Here is a 26,345-nt window from a genome sequence, read left to right on the forward strand (position 1 = left end):
CAAACTGTAGGACCTCATATGGGCAGGCAATAACCAAACATCTTCAAAACTTTTAACACCAGCCTCGCCCTTACGGCAAACGTAACCCAATAACAAGGTAGATACTTATTGGCAATGGTGAAACCTCTGACCACCTATGTTTTGCACCAAGTGTCCCTGCATGTTCTGCTCTCTGCAATGGCTGCAGGTATACTGTATATAATCCCCCCTTCACGTGTAGTGCACGTGGACATAAGAGAGATTAGGTTAGAGATAGGGCCAAACATAACATTCCAGAATGGTTCAATGGCTGCCAAGTGTAATGGAAAAAGAAGAAATGGTAAAGAAGAGAATACCATTAACTTCCAAGGGTGTTATGGGTAATGCCAAAGGTATGTTTTGGGAGGTGGTGAAAGAAAAACAGTAGTGGGATAATGGAGTAGGATTAACTTGGGTAACATAGAAAGCTCCAACCATCTTCCATCAATCAACCAAACACTTTGAATGGAAACCCCTGCAGGGGAGAAACTCCTAACTCCAATATTCAGATCTGAAAAATATACAGATCTGATTCGAAGTAAGGAAATGCTCCAACTGTCAAGGCTTGATCAATCTTCAAACAGGGAGGAGCAATTGAGCAAAAGATTCCATGGTAGAAACTCCCACATGCTAGACAGTACTAAGAAGATATCCGGACAGCAATGAATGGAAGTAGCCTCAACAAAACTGGATCAGATCTGAATCTGTAACAATGCTAGTATGCAAGCTCCCAAGTATGTTGGATATTAACCAGAAAGGCTCCACATGACCGAATAGTTTCGTAGGTGCAACCAAAATCGTGGAACACACTGTGGTAATCCCAAATAGGCTGATCTCCAGGGTAGTAGATTCGAGTCTTCAATAACGAGAGAAATTTGATCTCCAATAAAAGGAAACACAGTCACAATTATAGGGCAGCAGTATTCCACATGAAGGCTGTAGTAACACATCAACCAGTCATGCTTACAGAAGCCAATCAATAACACCAGCCAGGTAGGTAGTGAAGCTCATAATAACCAGACAAATCCATAGGTAGTTGAAGCAGCCAGCCATATAGGAACAAGAAAAACAGCTTGATAATTGAAGAAACGAAGCCAACAGAATGAACTGGAATTTTTTTTACTAAAAAACCTGATGTAAGATGCTGAATAATGGGTTGTATACTCCTTTGATGTTGATAAAACTCTCCTCAAAAAATTAGCAACTATGGACTGTCCTACCCCATAGATCGATTATAGCCAGGGTTTTGTAAAAAACCCTGAAAGTGAATATTGATTGTAGGGAAGGGGTCTCCAACAAAGGTGAGGCTAACATGTCAAAGGTGCTTGCTTATTGTAATACTTGCTGACCAAAAACTGCTGGAATGGATCTCCAGTTCGAATGACCAATCTCCTTGGTAATTGAGACTTGATCTTCACATGGGAGAAATACCTAAAAATCACAGATAATGAGGACAGCAACTATCTTGGACAGTAGACATTCTTCAAGCCATAAATAGTTGAAGTAGAATGTCCTTCGTGATGGTAGAAACACCAACAAAAAATTCCATATAGCAGCAAACAACCCTAACCCAAAATCGATATGGACAGGGTTTTGAAAAAAACCCGGAAAAGAAGGATCGATTGGGGTAGGGGTCTTCAAAAAACTTGGATAGGTGCAATATTGAGGTCGATTGGTCCTTGAGGTGGGAGTAATCAGCCCTCCAAAAATTAGCAAAAACTGAAACCTGAAAGTCAGGGTTTTTGGCAGGTAACCAAATTAGCAAGTTAAGGAATTTTTGCTGTAGAAACAAATCCAGCCATCAGAAAGGGTCCAAACTTAGGTCGAGTAGGGCTTGTAGTAATAGGGAATCACCCCCAAAAAATTAGTTGCATCTGAAAAAGGAAACACCAAAATCGATTGGAGTTTGGGTTTTGAAAAACCCTGACAAGTTGAGATCGATTAGGGTATGGTAGCTGGAATTAATTAAAGCTTGGAGAAAAAGGAAATAGGGAATGAGGATAATGGAATAGGGTAGAAAGAGTGCTGGAAAAGGCTGCATAGGGGGCTCCAACAATGGAGGATCAGTCTTCATTAGGTAGAAATCAGATCTCCAAAAATTCTGGACAGCTCCAATATCGTAGGTATGGCTCCAGCAGATTTCGAACAGAATTTTTTTAATAAAAAAAAGTAGAAAGGGAGGGGGGCAGCAACTAAATCATTGAAATGTTGTGTTTACCTCATTAGTGCTGCCCCTTTGCAAGGTTGAGAGGAAGAATAACAGAAGAAGGAGAAGCTGAGAAAGGGAGAAGTCGATTGAAGGGATGGATTCGGGTTTTCTTTCTCTTTTTCTAACCTAGATCAGACTAGCTTTGATACCATGTTGGCAGAATCGTGGGCTAGAAAAGAGAGAATGAGAGAATAATTGCTTTAATTAATTGATAGGTAAGCCCCTAGGGGAAAGTTACAAAAGACTAAAATAGGCGATGTGGGACTAAAACCCACATAGCCGACTTATACTTAATAACATAAAAACTACCCCAGAAGGACCAGAATACCCCCATGGTATTCTGGAGTACATATTCTAACACCTACGAACCAATGTATTCACCTAGAATGACACTTATTGATGCAATATGTATTACATTGGTTGATAAAAATGGTTTTAGCAGTTATTGGTGGTCTTTGAGTCATGGGGGTATTCCTGTATAATGCAGTTGACTTAGCCTGGATGGACCCGAAGTTCGGAACGACCCTCTTTGGAGGCCTAAGTCGAAACACAACTGACCCAACCCGGTATTCTGGTCTAAAGGGGGCTGGTAGTTTACATAGGATGCAATCTTTAAGTTTATTTTATTTTATTTGGGTGGGTAGATTACGTAGAATTATTTTGGTAGTTTCTATATTTGATATATTGCCTAGGTTCTTAGTTGGGTTTCTATTATTATGTAAGGTCTTTTTACTTATATTGATGTAAAACGATGGAGTCAAGGTTTAAGATTTCAGTTTCAAGCCTGATTTCGACTAGGCTCATTGATGTAATACGATGGAGTCAACGTTTAAGATTTCAGTTTCAAGCCTGATTTCAACCAGGCTCGAAACCAAAATATTTCAGTCGAAAAATATAAGGTTTTCGTAGCTGGTCGATTGATGGTTTCAAGGCCCAAATGGCCAAATTAGTTCCCAAAAACTTCTAAGAAACCCTATTTTAGGCCCCTAAACATACTAGAACCAATTTCTCTAGTTGAGTGAAGAGCAGCGCAAGTACTGACTCGCGACATGGTCCTCCACCATGTTTGACCTCCTTCAGGCGGCGCTGCCTACTGGTTCCTCCCTCTCCTCTCCTCCTAACGTATCCTCCATCTTTCCTTGCTTCCCCCCCCTCCCTACCATTGGCGCTAAGGCCTGGAACACTCTTTTCAGTCATGCACATAGCTCTGATAGGGAGGGTCACCCTCTCCACTTCGTCCAGCAAACCCTTGTTGGTGACAAAACAGTCGGCCTTTGCCCTTCAGGGCTACCTGCCTCAGAAATCTCCAAATGGAAAAACTGCTTGGTAGGTCACTTCCCCGGGAGCAGACCTCCCTTCAATATTGCAAAGTTGTCTCTATCCAAGCAATGGATAACTCAAAGGACACTGGATACTTACTTCTTAGACAACAGTTTTCATTTTCAAATTCTTTGAAGAAGACGATAAGATGAAAGCCCTTGAGGGAGGCCCTTGGCATGTGGTGAAAAAGCCTATCTTCCTACGCCAATGGGACTATCATCTGCAACTCAACAAGGTCGATTTGTACTCCATCCCGCTATGGATCACGCTTCCAGACCTTCCTCCATGGTTCGAGAACTCGCGAGATCTCGCCGAATTTCTCGGTATTTCAAAAAACCGAGACGATATGTCATACGCATTCTAAAATTGCAATTTCTCGCCGAGATCTCGGTCTCGGGTCTCGGTTTGGCCCATTTTTTTTTATCCATCATGACCCATCTACCTAAATTAATACCCCCTAACCATGGACAGAACTCACATATCTCGGCGAGTTCTATCCTAAAAGGCTAAAAGTTTGAAAAAACTGCTCCAAACTCCATTTTCTTCTTCTTGGCCGATCTATCACTTGATGGAGTCCGGATTTTTTTTTTCTGTTATTATTTTTTTTATTATCTGCAAAAATAAATGATTTATTTGAAAAAAATATGATGAATAGTGATTGTTTGGAAGTGATTTTCATATATGTTGAACAACTTTGGCCGATCTATCACTTGATGGAGACCGAATTATTTTTCTGTTATTATTTTTTTATTATAATTTCTGCAAAAATAAATGATTTATTTGAAAAAAATAGGATGAATAGTGATTATTTGGAAGTGATTTTCATATATGTTGAACAACTTTGGATGTTCTACAGCTTCATGGATCAGTTTTTTATTTTCATCCATTAAAAAAATTAATTTATTTTTCAGAATTAATAAAAATATTATTAAAATTAAAAAATATATATATATAATATTAAGGAAAAATACTTGTTGTTTATGGAAAATTATGAACAATATATGTACATAATGTTCAACTTCAAATGATGTCAAATACATCATTACATTATATTTTTCTTATACTTTAAGGTATAAATATTTTTAATAAAAATTCTAAATATTATTTTTAATTAAGAAATAAAAACTAGGTTTAGAGGATAAATAAGAGATAGCTATTTGATTGTTCTAGTTGCTTGAAATTTTGTTTAACAGTTATGAATAGAATACTTTAAGTCATAAATACATTACTTTAAGTCTTTAATAGTTACTAATACATGTTTTTTTATGTAACAGTGTAAAATATAAGACATTTTGTACACAATGCCTGATATAGCATGGCAACATGGAGTCCTGATGTCCAAAGATAAAAAGAAGTCCACATGCAATTATTGTGGAAAGTTGCTATCTGAAGGAGCCACCGGGTTAAAGCAACATTTTTCTGGTACAGATAAGGATGTTTCCTCATGCCCAAATGTTCCGACCCAAGTGAAACTGGCTATAGCACAACACTTGAGAGGAGGAAGAATAAAGAAAGCTGAGAGGGAAAGAATACAACAACAGTTTGATAAGGCAGTACTAGAGAGGCCTGGTGTAGAGGTCCGTGGAGGAGATGATACTGAATTTAGGCCTCCACCTGGTGAGTTTCAATCAGAGGCTGAATGGAGAAATTACCAGCAGACTTTGGGAGAGAGTAGACAAAGTTTGCATTTTGAGAATGTGAGAAGATATGAGCAGGCAAGAGGAGCTGGTGGATCTGGCTTAGCTGCACCAGTGCAACAAGATGAGAGGAGGAAAAGCACTGGGACAAGAAATATACCACGGCCCCCAACCCGACCACGAGCACATTCCTCAAATCCCATTTTTTAGCAGGATCCAACAATTTTTAGGCAACAAGATGCCTACCAGCCAACCATTCCGCAAATGTTTGGTGGTAAACAAGAGGAAGCACGGAAAGCCTTCAGCAAGTTCATGCTATACAATGGCATTCTAGCTAATGTAGCACAAGGAACATACTATAATGCATTCCTTGATGCTGCAGGGAGGGCTGGCCCAGGATGGAAGGGGCCTTCACCACATGAATTATATAATGCATATTTGCCTTAGGAGATATAAGAGCTGAAAGAGTACATTGATGGTTTGAAGCCAATGTGGGAGACGTATGGGATTACCCTTATGGCTGTTAGTTGGACTGGACCTACTAGACTGTCCTTTATAAATTTCATGGTGAGTTGTAATGGGAAGACAGTATTCTTGAAATCTGCCGATGCATCAAAGCATGTAAAGGATGCATCATACTTATATAAGGAGTTGAAGCTAGTGGTGGATGAGGTAGGAGCACAGAACGTTATACAAATTGTGACGGATAATGGTTCTAACTTCAAAAAGGCTGGAGAGAAGTTGATGAATAAGAAGAGTAAGAGGATCCGACTCTTTTGGACTCCATGTGCAGCACATTCCATTGATTTAATGCTGAAGGACATGGGGAAAAAAACTTTGATGGCGGATGTGGTAAATAGGGTCAGACAAGTGACAAATTTTGTATATAACCATGGTTATGCATGTTGAGGGAAAAATGCAATGGAGATTTAGTGAGGCCTGGTGTCACTCGATTTGCCACCAATTACATTACATTGAAGAGCTTTCAGACGAAGGTGATAGGTCTAAGGTCTATGTTTGCAAGTGAACAATGGTTTGGTTGGCAAGGTTCTCAGTCAAAAGAAGGGAGGGCAGCACAACAAACCATTGCAAGTGACGGATTCTGGAAGGACTTGCATAAAGTAGTTGCCATATTAGAGCCAGTGGTGACAGTACCGAGGATGGGTGATACAGAGAAGAAACCTACCTTGGCCCACATTTATGCTGCCATTCAAAAAATGAAGGAAATAGTTAGAGCTGCTATACCTCGAAGTGCGAAGTCCTACATTAACATCATTGATGAGCGGTGGGGAAAGCACTTGAGTCATCCATTGCATAAAGCTGGTGAGTTCAACATACTATACACTTTAAATGTTAAAACTTTTTTACATTTACATATTCAAAACCCAAAGGCATTAAGTCACTAACAAATTATATTTGTGGTGTCTACTTTACCAACATACTATTTGAATCCAAAGTATCAATACTCCCATGATCTTGGGCTAGACACAGATTTGTTAGTGGGAGTTTAAGTTGTTATTGAGAAGTTGGAGCCCAATCCAAAGATACAAGCTACCTGCAATAATGAGGTGAGAGTATGGGACTTTGGTACTTTGGTAGCTAGTTTATGAATGTAATTACTAAATAACAAATACTAATGCCTCTAACAATGTTTGAAATTTAAAATGAAAATAGATCAAATACTTCAGAGAGACCTCATCAAGTTACAGTCGACAAGCTGCAGTGGAGGGTAGACAAAAGTCAGACCCTGGTAGGTGGCATGATATTACATTTATGAATTATAATTTTATCCCTTTAGAATGTACATATTCTTAATATTCTATATTTGTAATGTAGCCAACTGGTGGGTGTTTTATGGTACAAGTTCACCCAACCTGAGGAAGGTAGCAGTGAGAGTGCTCTCACAAACTTGTTCATCCTCTGGATGCGAGCGCAACTGGAGTACATTCTCATTGATACATTCAAAGAGGCGGAACAGGTTGGGTAGCGAACGATTGGAGCAGCTTGTGTATGTGCACTACAATATGAGATTAAGGATGAGGCACATACGTGAAGGAATTGAAGCTAATGACAAAGAACCCATCGAACTGTCCAACATTTTCCAGGAGGACTCTGATGATGATGAGGATCCCCTATTCCAATGGGTGAGGGATCGTGGTACACCCGATATGGATCAGCTTGGGGGTAGGCCCGACCCCACCATTGTGTTTGTAACGGGTACTGATGTTGAGGACTATATGTCACAAGAGGGGCGTGCACATTCAAAGTCACCAAAACCTTTTGAGGCTGCAGTAGGAAGTCCTGCTGATGATGATAATGGTGGTGATGATGATGGTGGTGATGGTGGTGGTGGTGGTGTCATGCAGAGTGGTGGTTATTATGATGATCGTCATAAGGGGATGCGCGAGCAGTACCAGTATAACGTAGAAACGCAAGCGGACCCTGTGCGTTTCACAGGTGAGTCCCAGTTTACGCATGCCACTCAAGATCAAGACCATGGTGGCCACACTAAAACGTACAACAGAAAGAAGGGTCGCAAACACTCACATGCTCAGGGTGTTGACAACAGTATGAACACCATGCTTGCAAGTTTCGGAAGCATGAGTATAGATACTACTAGTGAGCATCAGTCATGGCATTCATCTCAGCATCATCATGGCTATGAATATGGCCAGGAGAGCACCGGTTCTGAATATAGTGACTATGGTCAGTTTGGGCAGTCAGCAGTTGAGTTTGACAATCAAAGCACTAGGTCTGGTTTTGGGTACATATTCCCAGTCCCAAACCAGCCATACACGCCTCAAACTCAATATGACAGTAGCAGTAGATCTCATACCTCATACCAACAGCCTCCCATGTACCATAGGATAGGGGGTTTGGTATATGTTGATGACGACAACACTTATACGGAGGCTGTGTCACACTATGTGCAACACTTCAACAATTCTATGACATGGGAATTCTATGTGGCTCAATATGGGGAAGAATTCATTACTCGATCACATTTTATGTAACAAATTCAGAGAAGATTGATGTAATGTACTCTTTATTTGAATGTTTTGATTGTTATGTACTAAATTGAATGTTTTGATTGCTAATTTGCTATGTATTACTAAATTAAGTATAGAGTAGGGTGTTCTAGTACGACTCGTCGCCTACCAACCTATGGTCCAAAGTGAAACTCATATCTGGACTTGTTTTTTGGGAAATCTGGGCATGCCATTATGTTTAAATGGCCTGAAATAGGCTGAATACCAAGTTTCAGACCCAAAATATGTGTAAGACCTACCGAGTTGGGGGTCCGAGTCCACAAAAAAAAAAAAGCACAATCTCCGCGAGATCTCGACTTGTCTCGGTTTCCCAAGGGACCGAGATCCCACCGAGACCCGAGTTTTCGAACTATGCCTTCCTCTCCACTTCTGGTGTGAAAAGGGCCTTAGTATCATCAGATCCATCCTCGGCAAACCCCTTTACTCTAATAATAGAACTAAAACGATGGATAGGCTAGCATTCGCTTGGATCTGTGTTCAGGTCTTTGCCGATGCTATCCCTACAACCTCAGTTACTGTTGTGGATGATGAAGGTTTCTCCTTTCAACAGAATATTCACTTTAAAATGCTCCCACCCCAGGATGATGAAGGTTTCTCCTTTCAATAGAATATTCACTTTAAAATACTCCCACCTCAGTGGATGATGAAGGTTTCTTGTTTCAATTGAAGATTCACTTTAAAAGGCTCCCACCCGAGTACCTTGTTTGCAAGGCTTTTGGCCATCTCACTCAAGCATGTACTCCCAAGTCCCCTATTACTGCTGTGCACGAAGATGACCCTATCCCCCAATGGCGAATGGCCTCGGCTCCCCCTGTTACTGACTGGGCTGGTTCTATTGATGACTGAAGATCCACTTCAGGCTACTGCACATTCCTTGGAGGGAATTTGGTAACTTAGAGGAGCAAGAAATCCGTTGTTTCCAGGTCCAGTACTGAGGAAGAATACAGGGAAATGGCACAAGGATTTGAGAATAGCACAAGAAGGGCCTATGAGACTCTATTGTGATAATAAAGCTGCAATCAGTATAGCTCATAACCCTGTTTAACATGATAGGACAAAACATGTTGAGATTGGCCAACGCTTCATCAAGGAGAAGATTGAAGGTCTGATTTGTACACAGTTTGTTACAATTGAGAACCAACTGGCTGATGTATTCACTAAAGGCTTAACGGTCAAATCCTTCCATTTGATTGTTTCCAAGTTGGCATGCGAGATATCCATTCACCAACTTGAGGAGTGTTAAAGGATGACCCGTGAGCCGGACCCGGATACACTAGAGTGTCCAGGTTCATTGTTCATTATGCACATATGATTATGCTAGGATTTTATTTCCATATTTGTAATGATTTCTAATTATAAATAAAGTGGTGGCCTCTAACTTCTTGACAAGCCAACTCTAACCTTATTGAGCCTATCCCCTTTGAGCGGCCCATCCATCACACCCTCCCTAATCCCAATCATGCTCTTACCCGTTCCCCTCCCTCGTCCCTTGCCTCCTCTTTTCCTCCCTTTGTGTCTACTGTCGGCGCAACATTAGCTTCCTCCGCTTATCCAAAGAAGCATCCCCCCGAGACTATTCCTTGAGAAGCTTATGCCTTTAAGTAGGAATATCTGTGACCACGTCTTCTGTCGAAGCAACTAGTGATTCTTCCTCTCAGCAACTCCATTCTGAGCCGGATCTCAGCGAGATCTCAAAAAACTAGAGAAACCCCAGCTTGTCAAGGCGAAATATAGTCCAAAATATAAAAAATGCATTAACTTGAAAATCTTGACTGAACTTTCAACGAGATTTCGATAATTTTGTACCGTCTCACCGAAATGGTACAAAGTGCCTTATAAAAAAGACAAACTCAACCAGATTTTGAAAATTCAAAGTAAACTTGATAGAGAAGGGGGAAAACCTTGGTTCTTAATTTTTTTGGCACATCATCACTCAATACTATTGGGATATATTAATGGGGGTTGCCACATCACTACGAAGAGATCGATTGAACACCGTCTCCATCGGACCACGAGGGACTCGATCCAGCATATCATAGTGATGTGGCAACCTCCAGTAATATATCCCAATAGTATTGAGTGATGATGTGCCAAAAAAATAGGCAGTCACATATTCATAGTGTTGTATTGTGGGGACTTGGGTCGTGGAAGACTTGTGTAGTAGGGTGTCTATGACTTGTGTATTGTTTCACTGTACTTGGGTAGAGTGTCTATGTAATATGCGTTGTTCACTATGTAGTTTGTAGTAGAAACTTTAAGTCTAACTATTTCTCAAATAATTATTCAATATTATGTGTTTTCATCCATTATTGCATTGTTTTACTTGCCAATCATGTCTCATAGCACTCAAACAATGTGTAGAATAGACAATTTTACATTAAGGGCCCGTTTGTTTGATGGAATTTTAATGGGGTTGGATTGTTGGGGTGGGATACTTGTACGGAATTTACCACCCCAGTGGAATTTTAGAGTGTTCAGTTCTTCGGGATGGAAATTTGGATAGACAATCAAACAGTCCTCTTGTTGGCCCACGTGGCCTATGATTTTTCCCAACCCACTCCCTCACAAAGTCTCACCGAATCGGTGGGACTTTGCCGAAAATCCCTGGATTTTGCAAAAGAGCAGTGCCTGCAGTCAACAACACAGAATGCAAGCATGAAAACAAAAATAGGGCCTGTAGCTGGAACGGGAGAAGGGGGAGAAAGCACCCGCTGGTCGCTGGAACAAGGAGGACACTGGCTGTGGCAGAGACAAACCAGTAGCTGTGGTTTTCCTGACTTGCAGAATGGAAGCATTAGAAAAAGAAAATAGAGGTGCTAACGACGGGGGAAGGGGGAGAAAGAAGAAGATTTTTTGGTACTGTAATACAAATGTTTTAACTTAAGATTTTCATGAAAATTTACAAAAACCCACATCCAATTCAAGGAATTTGGTTGTCAAACCATATTGGGGGGGGGGGGGGAATCCGCAGTAGAAAAAACAAGCAATTCATCCAAATTAAAACTAATATCTGATTCCACATTACCACCACTAGAGATGCCCTCTTCGCTTTCATCTTCATGCCACTAGAGATTCATTCTTTCTCCCTCTCTCTCTCTCAAAAAAAAAAAAAAATAGAGGTGCCAACGACAGGGGAAGGGAGAGAAAGAAGCAGAAGATTTTTTGGTACTGTAATACAAATGTTTTAACTTGAGATTTTCATGAAAATTCACAAAAAACCCACATCCGATTCAAGGAATTTGGTTGTCAAAACCATATTGGGTGGGAATCGGCAGTAGAAAAACCAAGCAAATTATCCAAATTAAAACTAATGTCTGATTCCACATCACCACCACTAGAGATGCCCTCTTCGCTTTCATCTTCATGCTACAAGAGATACTCTCCCAACCCCATAATAATGCCACCACATAGTTCCCACTAAACAAAGGGGGCATAACGATTCGACGTTTACTGCCAACCCAGGATTCAAATCCAAAACACCAAATTGGGTGTTTTTTTTTTTATAATTTGAAGATTGAAATATGTTTATTAAGCCTAAAACAAGCTTCCCTTCAAGTTTTAGAGCCAACTATGGCCATTTGCGCACCGAAACACCAAAAAAAAACTCGTCGAGATCTCGGTTGTGGTAACATAGTGGTATGACGGCTGTCTTCAAGCTGAATCATGGAATAGGCCTGCTCTAGAGTGGGAAAGGGGTCCTGACTCAAAACGTGAGCACGGAGCTAATTGTGCTCAACATTTAAGCCTGGCAAAAAGTCATAAACCCTGATTTTATCTTCCCGTTTATTGAAACCAGCAACATCAGTGGCGGTAGTAGGCTGAAACTCCTCATAAAAATCCCACTCCTGACACAGAGAACGTAGCTCAGAATAATACTGTGATAGAGTTAACTCTTTTTGCTTCAATTCATGAACCTTTTTTCAGAGTTCAAAAACCTGAGCATCATTCCCAACCTGGGAATAGGTGTCTTGGGCAGCCTTCCATATCTTAGCAGCAGAATCCAATTAGAGGTTACCAAGAGCAATCTAGGGCTGCATAGAATTAATAAGAAACGCCATAACCAGGGAATCTTCACACTCCCATTTATCAACAGCTGAATCTGCAGTAGTAGGCCGTGTATTATCGCTGGTAAGGTAACCATAATAGCCACAGGACTTGATAGAGATTCAGCAAGAACGGGACCACATCTGGTAATTGGTACCGTCGAGCTTGACAGAACATGGTGAGAAAGAAATTAAATTCTACAGTCAATCGTTCAATCCCGGTGGAGGCAGTAGAAATTTAGAGGGGCCGGTCGTGGTGGTAACCACAAGAGTGAGCCAAAGAAAAAATCAGCAGCCTGAGAAGATAGACTTTTCAGGGTATGGACCCTGTAAAATCGATGAAGCAGGGTTGGCCCATAGTGGAATCGACAACCAGTAATGGAACTGTGATGAAACGAAGACCAGCAAACAAAACTGAGAAGGTTGGTCCTGAAAAACAGATAATCAGCCTTGATGAAAGAGAAGCAGGGATTGGCCGTGAGACTGTGAGAGTCACTAACGAAGAAGCAGGGATTGGCCCTGAAAAATCAACATACAGAGTTGACCCTGTAGATTGAGGGAAAAGAACAGGATAACCTGTGAAAAAAATAACAACCTCTCAAATCATGGGAAAATAATCCCGTGTTATGTTTAGATCTCTTGAGAGGCATCACCAAAGAGGAGAGAAAAGGCTCTTGGAGGACTAGGGGAGACCCACTGAGAGCAGTTAGAAGGGTGGTGGTGGTGGGAGATGCAAACCAACCTTGAGAGACTCAGCTTTGAGTTGTGGAGTAGTGGAAATCGAGAAAAGGAGAAAGAGAGCTGCGGTCAGGGTTTCAGATCAGATCTTCTGCTCTGATACGATGTTGGTTTAATGAAAATGACTTGTGTCTAATGGGACACAGGCCAGCTTTATTTATAATACGGCGGAGAACAATCTAGAATGAGTACAAGACTAAAAAACCTCTATATGACAATCCTACCCCTGTACCATATTACAACAATAACCTATAAAAATACCTTATATCCCTAATAGAGCAGCCCAGATTTGGACCTGGTTTGCCTTGGTCTGGGTTTCAAGACCGAGTCGAGCCAGTTCAGCCGTGCATATGCATCAGTTTGGGCTTTGGAGGGTTTTCTCTTGCCCATGTACTGGTTTTTGGGTTGGAAAAGCTGATAATGTGATAGGTCTGAGAATGATAAGATTGGGAATCCAGGTTTGTATTATGAAGAGGACGCAATAGAAAGCAATAGATAAAACTCATGGAAGGCAAGTCCTTGGGGTAACATAACAGCCAAGCAAAATATTGTTACACCTTGCCTTGCCTCTATGGGGGGCTCGCTCTGAATAGATAGGATTCAAAGCAAGGTGGGAGAAAAACCTATTGAATAACAGGACACAAAAACTAGCACACATATTGAAGAACACAAGTACCATGTCGATTGTCGAGAACACATCAGATGCATGAAAGCCAGTCTTTTCATAATACATCCGAAATTGAACATTGAATTATAAAGCTTGATCTTTAATGATGTAGGACAGTCATACGACTGGCTATGATGTGTGGTGTCGAGCGTTGGGCAGTTAAGAAGAGTGTAGCAGAGATGAAGATGTTGAGTAGATGGATGTGTGGTAAAACTAGGAAGGATAAAGTAAGGAATGATCATATTAGAGCCGATTTGAGAGTTGCTCCGATCCATGGTAAGCTACAAGAAAGTCGTTTGAGCATGGCCATGTTCAATGGAGACATTCGGATGCTCCAGTACGGAGGAGTGATTTGATTCAGAGGCAGACCTAAAATGACCCTAAGAGAAGTGGTGAGGAAAGACATGCATAGCTTAGCTTGTATCAAGTATGACCTCAAACAGAGCTGATTGGAGGGGTGAGGATCCATGTAGCCGACCCCATTTAGTTGGGATAAGGCTGAGTTGTTGTTATCGTTGTTGATCTTTAATGGTGTAGAACCCAACTACCCATATCATCACAAAACTCAAAAGACAATTAAACCCTTTGAGTGGTCCTAACGAAACATAGCTAAAATTGACTCATAGTCATAGTTGTCAAGGCGTCACCTAGGCGTCCAGGCAGATTTTGGGGGGTCTAGGCGGTTGCCACCTTAGTGATATTGAAAGCCTTGGCCCTTATTTATGCCAACTATCATTTAAAGTAAATGATTTACTTAAGTTATTATTCATAAATAAGAAAATACCCCCTATTTAAATCCAATAAAAATAGTTAAATCAAATTTCAAAAGGATAAAAAGTAAATCCCCCCCCCGTTCAAGAACAAAAACTGGATTTTTTACGGTAGGAGAAATTTTCAACTTTCTAATGCTGGGATTTTTCTCAAATCTAAAATTCCATAATTTTAATGTGGCAAATTATTGCTAAAAACCAAAATAGCGGTAAAATATTCATTTGTTTTGATATCTAAAAAATATTTTCATTCAGAGCGATTTTGATAGCATTTGCGCACACCAAATATGGTTGGGCCGGAACATAACTCCCTCAATATAAATCAGATTTAAGCAATCTTGGATTTGTTTGAAAGTTGGTTTTGTGCTTTGCCTAGTACAAAATGTCTCATGTAAAAATAAAATCATTTGACCAGTCAGACTTCTTAGAGAACAAGAACATTTCTCTAAAACGAGAGCAATTTAATTACTAATAGATAGATAAGATCATATTTTCTAAGAATGGTATAAACCAAATGTGAGACTAGGTATACCATGACAATGACCAATTCCAAGAACAGTATAAACCAACTGTATGTTTTGATTGTTTAAAACTTCCAATAGCTTGCTTGTTCAATTCTGCTGTCTTCTAGTTCAATGTTGATTTTTGATGACTTGATGTGGCTTAATGTTGATTTTTGATAACTTGATGTGGCTTAATGTTGATTTTTGATAACTTAAGGTATATATTGTAACATACTAAATAATGTTAGAAAAGAGGGGAAATTATAAAAAAATAACACTTGGGCGTCGTTGCCTAGGCGGGCACCTTGTCACCTAAGCGCTTAGGCACCCCTCCACCGCCTTGGGTCACCTTGCCGCCGTGACAACTACGCTCATAGTAGTACACATTATGAACCAACTTAACCTAAAATACACAAAAAAAAATGCCCGCACCCATACCCAGACCTGTCCCAAGCCCCAAGGACCCTTTTCTGAAATTATCAAAATAACCCTATAATCTAAAAAGTATTGTCCTCTTTTCAATAGTGATGTCCGTGAGCCCATGGGTATTTCCATATGGGAACCAGAGAAGAATAAACAATAATTCGAAGAATTAGAGCATTTAATGCCCTGAAGCATACTCATTGTGCCCTTCTTATTGATGATATAACACAGAAAACAAAATGGTCATTTGGGGTATCTCCTTCCCTTCTCACCAAACTGTCTTGAATCCTATAATTACAATCTAAAACAGTACATTGTGCCCTATGGTCAAAATAATTCAACAAATGAAAGGCTTGAGCAGCATGTTCTGAAAAACAAAACACAGTCTTTAAAAAGGTACCTGGAGTATAATTTTCTCTGGAGCCTGATAGGCCTCCAAGAAATGGCAAACATTGACAAAAGCCCATTGCTTACTGGCGCTCTCTTCTTGCTTCAGATGATTCCAACCAAATTTGATGAGTTCCTTTCGATGATGAACAAGGTCATTTTGTAGATATTTGAGAAGTAATGTAGCGAGCTGCAGAAGTTCTATTCTCAACGGTTCATCATACTCGGCTGTAACCTACAAATGATGCAAAGTAACTTGTAAATGTATAGGACCTAGATATCTAAAAAGGCTAAAGAAAAGCTAGGTAAAAGATGTCTTGAAATAAATAGAAATTTTGACAAATGCTGACGAAAAATACCTCTTCTGGGGGATCAAGAAGCTTATCGACTATTGTCTTAATAACAGTAGGATCTACAACCTCCCAACTTTGGCCATTCTGAAAAGCATGAGATAGCATTGGAAGAATGAGCATTTGCATAGCAACAACCAGGTGATCATGGCTGAGTTGCTTGGATTGGAAAAGTTCCAAGAAATGCACTAGAAGGGTTTTCTTCATATTTGGAGGATAACCTTCAGCAACCTGAACACAAGAACAATGAGAAAAATCATTACAAGCAAACACATGAATCCATGTGATAAAACTAAATAAAGCAATTAAAACTGAAGTTAAAAGATTGAACAAGTTGGTCCCGAATGTAGCATACCTCAATGATGTAAAATTCCTTCAGGAAAGTATAATCAATACGAGTGTGGACTAAAAAAATAGAAAGCATATCAAATAAAACATTGACTTCAGTTTTCTCATGCCGCAAGTAATTGAGAAAGCATTTGACAATCCATTTGCTTTCTTTCACCTACATTTTTTCCAATAAATGCATCAGGGTGAGTAAATCATTTCATGAGAAACATCCTTTAAAAGAAAAGAAAACAAATAGTATCATTGACTTCAGTTTTTTCATGCCACAAGTAATTGAGAAAGCATTTGAAAACCATTTGCGTTCTTTAACCTAGATTTTTTCCAATAAATGCATCAGGGGGAATAAAGCATTTCACGAGAAACATCCTTTAAAAGAAAAGAAAACAAATAGTATCATGATACCAGGATACTGGATTCACTAAATATATCAGACATGTTGATTTTATTTATGGCTTTGTATCATTCCCCAAATTTCTGTTCCCTTTGTTGTGAATCTAATTATCTATATGTTAAAGAAATTCTGTCGACTTTTAGAACAAAATAGCAACCTCATAATAGTGTCATCAATGAATGTCTAGGCAGAGAGTAGGCATCTTGGGGCATGGACTGCCCAAGTCGCCCGACTCATGCATCAAGTGCTAGTAGCAAGTCACTTAGAAGCGACTAGTCCATGACTTTTAGGGCTTTATCCTTGGGGCACTTTTGAAATTGCTATGTTTGTCAGAACTTTGTACCCTCAGATCTATTGAGTTATTTCCTAATTGATTCCTATATGTAGACCTCTTACAGCTTTCTGTAGGATCAAAAGTATCAAACAATTTGTCAGGTTTGTTTCAGAGGAAGAATTATGCAGTATGTGAGAAAAAAGCAAGATCTTCCAAACTGAAGACATATCAAGGAGGCTGTAACATGTTCAGTGACGCAATAGCACAATCTTTAGATGGATAAAGCTGAGATTGTCAAGAAGAAAAGAAAGCTAACCACAGAGGTCCTCTTTTTTCTTTCTTTTATTTATTTATTGATTTTTTTTCAAATGAGAGGGGTGCACCAACCAGACACCGCCAAAAAAACAGAAACAAAAGTGTACAAAGACAGAAAAGAGAACCATAATTGTGAGCTACAAACACAAAAGCCATCCTATATAAAGAAAAATCTGCTGCTATTTAGGCTATCTTTGGTTTAGTTTTTATTTTTGATTTTTGCCTTACAAAACGTTTTTGGTTGTGTTTGGTATCATTTATGGAGCCTGTTTCTATTTAAAAAAGATTGAAAAAAACCAAAAACCAAAAACGACTCTTGACCCATTTTTGTGTTTTGGCCAAAAGCTATTTTTGTTCGCTCAATGTTAATGAACATGTGCTAATATGTCACAAAAAGTGGGGGTAAAAACGTCATGTGGTTTTGTTATTAGAAAGGCAAGCCCCACTCCCCCTCTCTTCTTCTTATTCTTCTTCGTCTTCTTCTCACCCTCTTCCCTGCAACCATTCCCTGCTCATCGGCTCCCCACCCCTTCCCCTACAACCCCGCCCCCATTCATTCTCCGTCCCCCACAAATCTCCTATCTTCCTCTCCCACCTCAGCCCCTGCAACACCCCCCCATCTCCCATCTTCTTCTTCCTGTCCCCTTTCACTTCTCCTCCTACGTTCCTGGGTTGCAGAAAAAACGGTGGCCAGATCTATTACTCCTGCTTTGTTCCTGGGTTGTAGAGAAAACGGAGACCAGATCTATTACTCTGAGTCAGGGCCCTTCAAAGATGGAGAGAAATTCTATTCAAGATGGGGTAAACAGTATTACAGCGTGAAGAAATCTAACATTTTGTTTATGAGCTCTGAAGATTCTTATCCGAGCCCTTCCTAATTTGTCCAGCCTTAAAGAGAATGACTTGGGATTGGAATTTTGGAAGCCATGGATGGGGGCGGTGGTCAAAGAAGAAGAAGCGGAAGTGGGAAAATTGAATATATAAAAAAAGCGATACAAACCGGCTGGGTGATTTTACAGTGGAGAAAACAAAAATAATAAATTAGAGGGAGGGAGAGAGATGAACACCACAACCGTAGAACTCCATTCCCATAAATCCCTCATCTCGGGTCTCTATTCACTCCATTATCAATGTTCCACTGTACAAATCCATAGCTGAATCATTCATCCATGAATGACATTTTTATGCTTTGCAATTTAACTCAAAGGGCTTGGGAAGCTGAGAGAGCTATAAAGAAGGTGGGTGAAGGGAACATCTCTTAACCCCTTTTTTCAAAAAACCATTTTGTACATAGGGATACCAAACCCATTTCTTCAAAAAAACCATTTTATGTCTATTGCTTACCAAACCATTTTTATGTTTTGATCAAAAATGGTTTTCGTTAATGATTTATGTTATTGGCAAAAATAAAAAATAAAAACTATACCAAAGATAGCCTTAGTGAATTAGCAGTCACATCAGCTGATCTCGGGGAACTAGAAGCTCAAACAACACAAGGGCATCCCCTATCCCAAGATGTAAGATAAGAGTACAACTAACCTCCCTGGACATCTTTCGCAACCTAGTGATTAGAGATGAATCTCCATCTACCAAAAAACACTGATCACAATAGACCAGAGATTCCAAACTCAGACCCTGTAAGAGTGACATGCAACTAATGTATGCAACCCTATCCAGTAAACCTGCATATTCATAAAGCAAACTACTCTCTGATTCATAAACACACTCACATGTTTTCCTTCTATGCATGGTGATTTTATCATTGGTACAAATTTTCTTCATAAATATTTGCCCTTCACCCTGCTCTCTAATTCCCTTCAGATCAACCACCCCACTGGCGCTATTGATCTTCCCTTCCTTTCTTCGCATAAGTCAATATGTGATAACGATTTCTCCCCTGAGCGACTGATCCTTTGGTAGGTATCGAAATAGAGATAGAAGAAGAAGGAGAAGATCAGAGAGGGAAATGGGGAGCGGAGCTTCATTTCTATGAAGAAATGAGCTCTCTTATATAGAGGGAGGTAGAGGTCGGATTCCAAAAAATTTTATTTTAAATCCGAATAGTGATTGCTGACGCAGGTGCGGACGTAGGGCGGCAGGTACTATTCAACACTGTTCATGGGTCCATGATGACGTAAGCATACGTAGGGCGGCGCGTACTGTAGATGACGTCATGGATGATGTCAGTCGTCGCTGAGGCTGATGTTGGAGCCGTGACCGTCATCGAAGGGCTGATCATGTTCAGCGGCGGCGGTTTCGGCGGCTTCTTGAGCATTCATTGTTTCGACTGCTTCAACAACATCGGCAAGGAGAGTGCCCGGAATGTCAAGGACGGGGGAGAATGTCTGGAGCTGGTCGATCAGTTGGAAAGTATCGGCAGCAACTTCATCAGGGATTTCGTAATCCATCATAAACTGGGTGACGAAGAGTCGTCGGCCGTCTGAGACAATGTAACGGTAGCGAGGGCAACCGTTGGGGTGAGTGAGTCCCAAAACTTCCTGGTGCAAGGCGATGAGGGACTGCTTGTACAGGGCTTCGGCGTGAATATGGCGGTTGGCTATATCCAAAGCTTCGGCTTCATCTGTAATGAGCGTGGGCTCCTGTATGGTGTAACAGGCTGCAGGCTGGAGGTGCCAGATTTGATAGGGCTGGTAGAAGCGTTCGCATTCGCGCCAGCCAAGGGTGCTATAGATGGTGAATTCGAGTCCACCAGAGAATCTCCAATTGGCCACAGAGTGAGCGATCATGGTTCTGATCATCATAGGCAATTGGTCGAGGACAGTTGTATTGTCGCTTGAGAAGACAAGTTGACCAACGAGTCCCCATTCTACAGCAGCAATACTCCAAGGTTCGGAACCAGGGTAGAAGATGAGTCTGTGCTGTTGATGAGAGATAGTTCTAAAGATATTTTTGGGGTATTCCAGCAAGAAGCTTTTGTAGCGCTGGTATTGTTCCTCGTCACAATGATGTTGTATCAGAGGAAAGATTTCCCGGGGAAGAATTTCTTTAGCATTTAAATATAAGCAGATTTTGTATATTTTGTGAAAGAGAGCATCTTTTAAATGGTCTTCTATACAGTCTGCAATCTGAAGAAAGTTGTGTAAGGGGAGGTAACATCGTCCCCATCAATGTGTTTAATTGAGTCAAGCACCACATTTTGAAGGGTGAGCTGTTTTGTGTAAAAAGCTCCAAGAGATTTTGAGAAGGCGGTAAGAGAGGTCCGAAACGGTTTTTTCTGTCCGGAAACCTGCGTCTTCCACAAAGTGTTTATCTGATGGTACCACTTGGCAGGTACACCATCATGATGATAGAAATCAGTCGTGTTTGTCACGGACTGACCAAAAGAAGATGGAGCAATTGCCGCCGGTAGTTGTTGTACTACCTGGGAGTAGCTGGCAGGGGTCATGTTCCATAAGTAATAGGGATCTTGACTGTCCTGTTCTTGACTATTTCCGGGGAAGAAATAGGGACTAAAAGGCTGGTAAGGAGAAGGAGTGAATTCCGCTGTTGTGGCAGGAATTCGGGTATAGCCAGGGTAGACCATTGGGTAGGAGCTGCTGCTGCTATCTGGGGTTCTCGAAGGAGAATACCGCCACGGGGGGTAGGGAGTAAGGCTGGTGTGGCCTTTTTGCTTTTGCGATGTGGTGTCGCATGAGCTTTTCCTTTACCTTAGTCGGGAGGACGTCGAGGATTCATGGCCTGCTAAGATAATCAGCAAGGAAATTGTCAGTACCCTTAACATGGACAATTTCATATTGATATTGATTAATAGAATTGGCCCAATTGATCCGTCGTGAGTTGATTTCTTTAGTTTTTGTTTTCAAAAAATCTCGTACAGCTTGATTATCAGTACGAATAAGAAACTTCTCAGGTAAAAGATAAATCCTAAACCGTTGGATTGCATTAACAATAGCTAGGATTTCTTTTTCATATATAAGATAGTTAATTTGAGCAGGGGTGAATTTGCCAGAATTATATCCACAAATTTGCTCATCAGAGGGGTTTTTAAGAGGTCGTGCTTTTAATACACAGCCCCAATGTTCATTGCTAGCATCTGTTTCGAGGATGAAAAAATCACCAGCAAGAGGAAAGTAAACTGTAGGACAAGATTTTTGAATCTCGGCCTGAATGGATTGAACAGTCTGTGTATCAGACTTGGTCCAAGTAAAAACAGTGTCCTTGCGTAATTTTAACAAAAGACTTTGTTCTTTAGTGGAAAGGTCTTTAATGTAATTACGCCCATAGTTAAGGATTCCGAGAAACTGTTGGAGGTGCTGTTTGTCACGAAGAACAATAGGAAAATCCTTGATTTTGATAAGAATGTGATCTTGGAGTTGGAGTCCATGATCGGTAAAATTCAAGCTCATCCCTCATATATTCTGCATGATATGCATGATACCTCTCTAATTGAAACTATTCTATCTACCAGAAATGTAAGACTAATTCCAAATATAATACATCAAGACCAAACAGGAAGATCAATAGGATATTGCATCAGGTGTTGAGGTGTATCGTGTTGAAAGCAAGGTTCTAAGACTTGGGTCTCGGTGGCATCTCGGCCAAGCTAGAAACCGAGTCAAGCCGAGATCTCGACGAGTTGCTGCATTTTTTTTTTTTTGACTCGGACCCCCAACTCAGTGGGTTTTACACATATTTTGGGTCTGAAACTTGTTATCCAGCCAATTTCAGGCCATTTAAACACAATGGCATGCCCAGATTTGCCAAAAAACAAGTCCAAATATGAGTTTTACTTTGGAATCCTACAAATAGGTGATGATTCTTGGACTGTTGGAGTTGAATCTTCAATTTAGCACTTGAATCTCACTTCAAACAATGCAATCCACCCAAGATTTGAAAGAAAGAGGAAGAAATTTGAGGGAGAGAGCTGTTTGAGTGTTTTCCCCTTTGTTTAGAGAGCTATGGACGGAACTACTGAGATTTCCAAGTTCTGTCCATTGCCCTCTTTTAATAAAAATGGGCACATGGGTCAAATGGGCAATTAAAATGGGTAAAAAACCATGTTCTAACCCGATACCGAGATCTCGGCGAGATATTGAACTTTTAAAACTAAAAAAAGCTGAAAAAAATGTGTACCGAGACAATACCGAGATCTCGCCGAGAAAGTGTAATTTTAGAATGCGTATGGCATCTCGTCTCGAGATCTCACGAAACCGAGAAACTCGGAGTTCTCGAACCATACTTGAAAGGGGTACGTATTGGGTTTGTCTCCATGCATTGCCTTTTTTGACCGGGATTAAATTTCATTATTGACTCAGAGCCTCCCATAAGAACAAAAGGAAGAAAAAGAAAAAAATTTGGGTTCTTTTAAACAAAAAAGCCCCAAAAGACAACTACTTCTTCACTTGATTCAGATGCTTTGTGGTTCAGAATCATATACAAAATCATGGTGGGGTTCTCACAGCGCTGGGTCATGGAACATACCACAAAGAATAATTTATAAAGATTTCCTTGTCAGAAAAAAATTGTTACAAATATAAAAAGATACTAAGGCCCTGTTGGGGTGGGATAGTTGACTATTTTGGCATTTTTTATTTCATATTTTGCAATGGTCAAAAGGCTTGTCAATTTTTTTGCTTTTTTATGTCCAACGGTCATAATACCCACCATTATTTATTTTTTTAATGTTCAACAGTCACATGGGCCGGCTATACAAAGTATCCCACTCCTTTTCACTTTTAGCAAACAAATGGGGTTAGGATGGGAATGAACAGTATTTATTCTACAGTTTCTCATTCTTGTTACTCATCCCATTAACATGTGGGACCCACATGTCAAACATTCCCACAAATAAATTGAGCCTGATGAAATTAAAGAAAAAGGAAAAAGATCCATAAATCCCATGTGAATAAATAATTGCTATGTAGAATTTATAAGATTAAAACTCTAGCTGGGATTCTAACCAACTTGGCTTGCTTTAACCAAATGACATATTCAAGTCCCTACCTCAAATTACAAGCGATGCAACTAAAAGAAAGGAAGAAGGGAAGGAGAGGGCGAGTAGGGTAGTATACAAAGTGAAGTGTCTTTGTATCAGATTATAGGGGCTGTAACCATTAAGAAAATCTTAACAAAGAAAAGGAGATTAAAACACAAGCATTTACTCCAATATAGAGAGAGACAAATCCAAAAGATTAGACGAAAAAACCTACACTTAAGAAACTCAGAGATTAAAACACATACACAAGCCAATCTACTCCTTCAAAGCAAATAGAGTATACTATCATCAGGCCCGACCAGGGAATTTAAGTGAAAGGTGGGCAGCATGTGAGAGAAGGAACAAAAGAAGCAGGGGTAGGACATAGAATAAAATGGAAGGTGGGCAGCATGTGAGAGAAGGAACAGAAGAAGAGGGGGTTGGACATAGAATACAATGGAAGGTTCGCAGCATCTGAGAGGAGGAACAGAAAAGAGTTGAATGCCATTAATTTTAAAAAACCAGACTGGAGAAAATGGTTGAACCAGGTCAGACCATAAACAACAGGACATGGAACCACCTATAGACAGAAACCAGAATCAAGCCATCCTGCTTCCAAAAACATCCAGTTCAGTTCAACAGTTTCTTTGGGTAAAAATTCAATCTTCAGGTGCATCTTTGGAGGTTGAAGGCATAACCAATCTTCAGGTGTGTCCAAGCAGATTTTTTGGGGTCTAGGCGACTGTCACCTTATTGCTACCGAAGGTTTGACCCTTATTTATACTAAATATCATTTAAGTAAATGTTTCATTTACTCAAGATATTATTCATAAATAAGCAACTATTCCCCCTATTTGAATCCAATAGAAATAGTTAAAAAATAAAATTCCAAAAGGATATGGTCGATTCTGTAAGAGATAAATAGGAATTGCTAATTGTACCTCGTGAAAAAGACTTCTTTCATGGAATCAACCATTCCATTTCTTTTAGAAAGAAATTCTGTTCAGTCAACCCCCTACTTCAAGAACAAAAACTGAATTTTCAGCAATAGATGAAATTTTCAACTTTCTAATCCTGGGGTCTAAAAATTCCCTAAATCTTCATATGATAAAACATTGCTAAAAACCAAAAGAGTGGCGACATAATCGTTTGGTTTGATGTCTTAAATTTATTTCCATTCAGGGCGATTTTAAACAACATTTGCGCATATCAAATAAGGTTTGACCGGAACATAACTCCTTCAATATAAATCAAATTTAAGCAATCTTGGATTTGTTGGAAAGCTGGTTTTATGCTCTACTTAATACCAAAAGTCTCATGTAAAAATAAAATCATTTAACCAGTCAAACAAATTAGAGAACAATAATATTTCTCTAAATCGAGAACAGTTTAATTACTTATAGATAAGATCATATTTTCCACAAACAGTATAAAACAAATGTGAGACTAGGTACACCATGACAATGATCATTTCCTTCTATTCTTCAGTTCTCCTGTCTTCTAGTTCTATGTTGATTTTTGATGACTTGATGTGGCTTAATGTTGATTTTTTATGACTTTTTTTTTGGGGGTGAATTAATAATTCATTACCAAAGCCCTAAAAAGAGAGAGAATATACACAACGAAAGAGAAAAGAGAATTACAAACCACACCCAACACTCAAGTGGAAGGGGAGGGGGGAAGAAGCAAGGATAAAGACAAGCCCCAGGAGACAACAATGAGCATGTTCCTTGGGGAGCCAACTACATTACAATGGGAGATCAAATAAAGCTTGGAGCTAACATCAAAAAAATGGCTTTCCAAATCTTATCAAACGATTGGGAGTTAGAGGTCCATCTTCTAAGATTACGCTCCATCCATTGATGCAGTTAAGATTATCCAATTGGGCCTCATAAAACTTTATTTTGGCCCATGGTTGGTTTCTATAGACCTTAGGCTTCTTATTTTTGGGTTTTTTAATGTAATGGGCCTAATTTACAAGCCTACAAAGTGGGGATAATGTTAGTACACGGGATTAGTAGTTAAATTGAGTGTTTGAGTTTGATTAGGATACTTAATAGCTAGATAGAAATCTGTTTTGAGTTTATTTATTTTATTGAATATATTAGAGTGATTAGTGTTGGAAGGTTCGTCCGGATCTCTTCCCGGGTCAACCCAATCAATATCCAAAAGAGGGTAGGCTTTTGGCGGCCGCAAGGACGGCGGATGAAGCAGTGGATAACGCAGCGGATGATAAGTACTTGGCCGCGTGTAGAGAGCCTCTCTCTCCACACCGGAATTCTCTAAACCCAGCACTTGCTTAACACAAGACCCTTCAAACTATTAAAATACCAAAACGTGCTGTATCAGCAACTTTTAGAGCAAGAACAGCACTTAGATTTTTAGGTACAATCACACGAGGGGTTTTAAAACTGCCTCTTTTTTTCTTCTTTTTTTAAACCAAAATATTACCTGGGACCCGGGCCAGCCCCTAGCATTATATTAATAATCAAATGAAATAATAAAGAATGAACAGGGGGGACATACCACCTTACCCCAACCCAAAGTGGAATAACACTCATGACCTCTCCACAACTCCAAACCCTACAAAAAGTATCAACACGACAAGTGCTATTGCCTAAGGATGGGCAGCCCAGCCCTGTCCTCCCTAAGAATCCACTGGAGAGCCCCCGAAGGAAGGGAACCATGCTGGAACTTTGCAGACAAACCAGTCTCACAAGCAAGATTTGCCAGCCAATCCGCCGCCCTGTTACTTTCACGAAAAAAAAAAGGACAGCAAGGCCCTGGTAGAAGACATAAGAATCATGATCTCCTGGAACCAGTACCAACCCTTCCACATCCCACACCTCTTTCTGTTCACCATTCTGACCGTAGCCTCAGATCCGAGTTAACCACCACGTCCATCAGACCAACTCCTGGCACAGAGCCAAACCATCCCTCAATGCTCTGAACTCCGCAACCGAGTTA

General features: G+C 40.1%; 1 protein-coding gene across 2 annotated transcripts in view; it reads right to left on the bottom strand.

The window, feature by feature from the left end:
- Window positions 1–26,345, bottom strand: part of LOC122660288 (transformation/transcription domain-associated protein-like) — a 108,211-nt gene that overhangs the window by 38,281 nt on the left and 43,585 nt on the right. For both annotated transcript variants that reach the window (XR_006332662.1, XM_043855526.1), the window contains exons 19-21: window positions 16,471–16,620; window positions 16,125–16,346; window positions 15,779–16,000 (exon numbers count right to left, since the gene is read on the bottom strand). Coding sequence is in view for 1 of the 2 variants with exons in the window: in XM_043855526.1 (XP_043711461.1) it covers window positions 15,779–16,000; window positions 16,125–16,346; window positions 16,471–16,620 (594 nt within the window). In the remaining variant the exon portion in view is untranslated. The remainder of the gene's footprint in view (window positions 1–15,778; window positions 16,001–16,124; window positions 16,347–16,470; window positions 16,621–26,345) is intronic.

Source organism: Telopea speciosissima, chromosome 4, assembly GCF_018873765.1.
Source record: "Telopea speciosissima isolate NSW1024214 ecotype Mountain lineage chromosome 4, Tspe_v1, whole genome shotgun sequence".
NCBI classification, from domain to species: domain Eukaryota; kingdom Viridiplantae; phylum Streptophyta; class Magnoliopsida; order Proteales; family Proteaceae; genus Telopea; species Telopea speciosissima.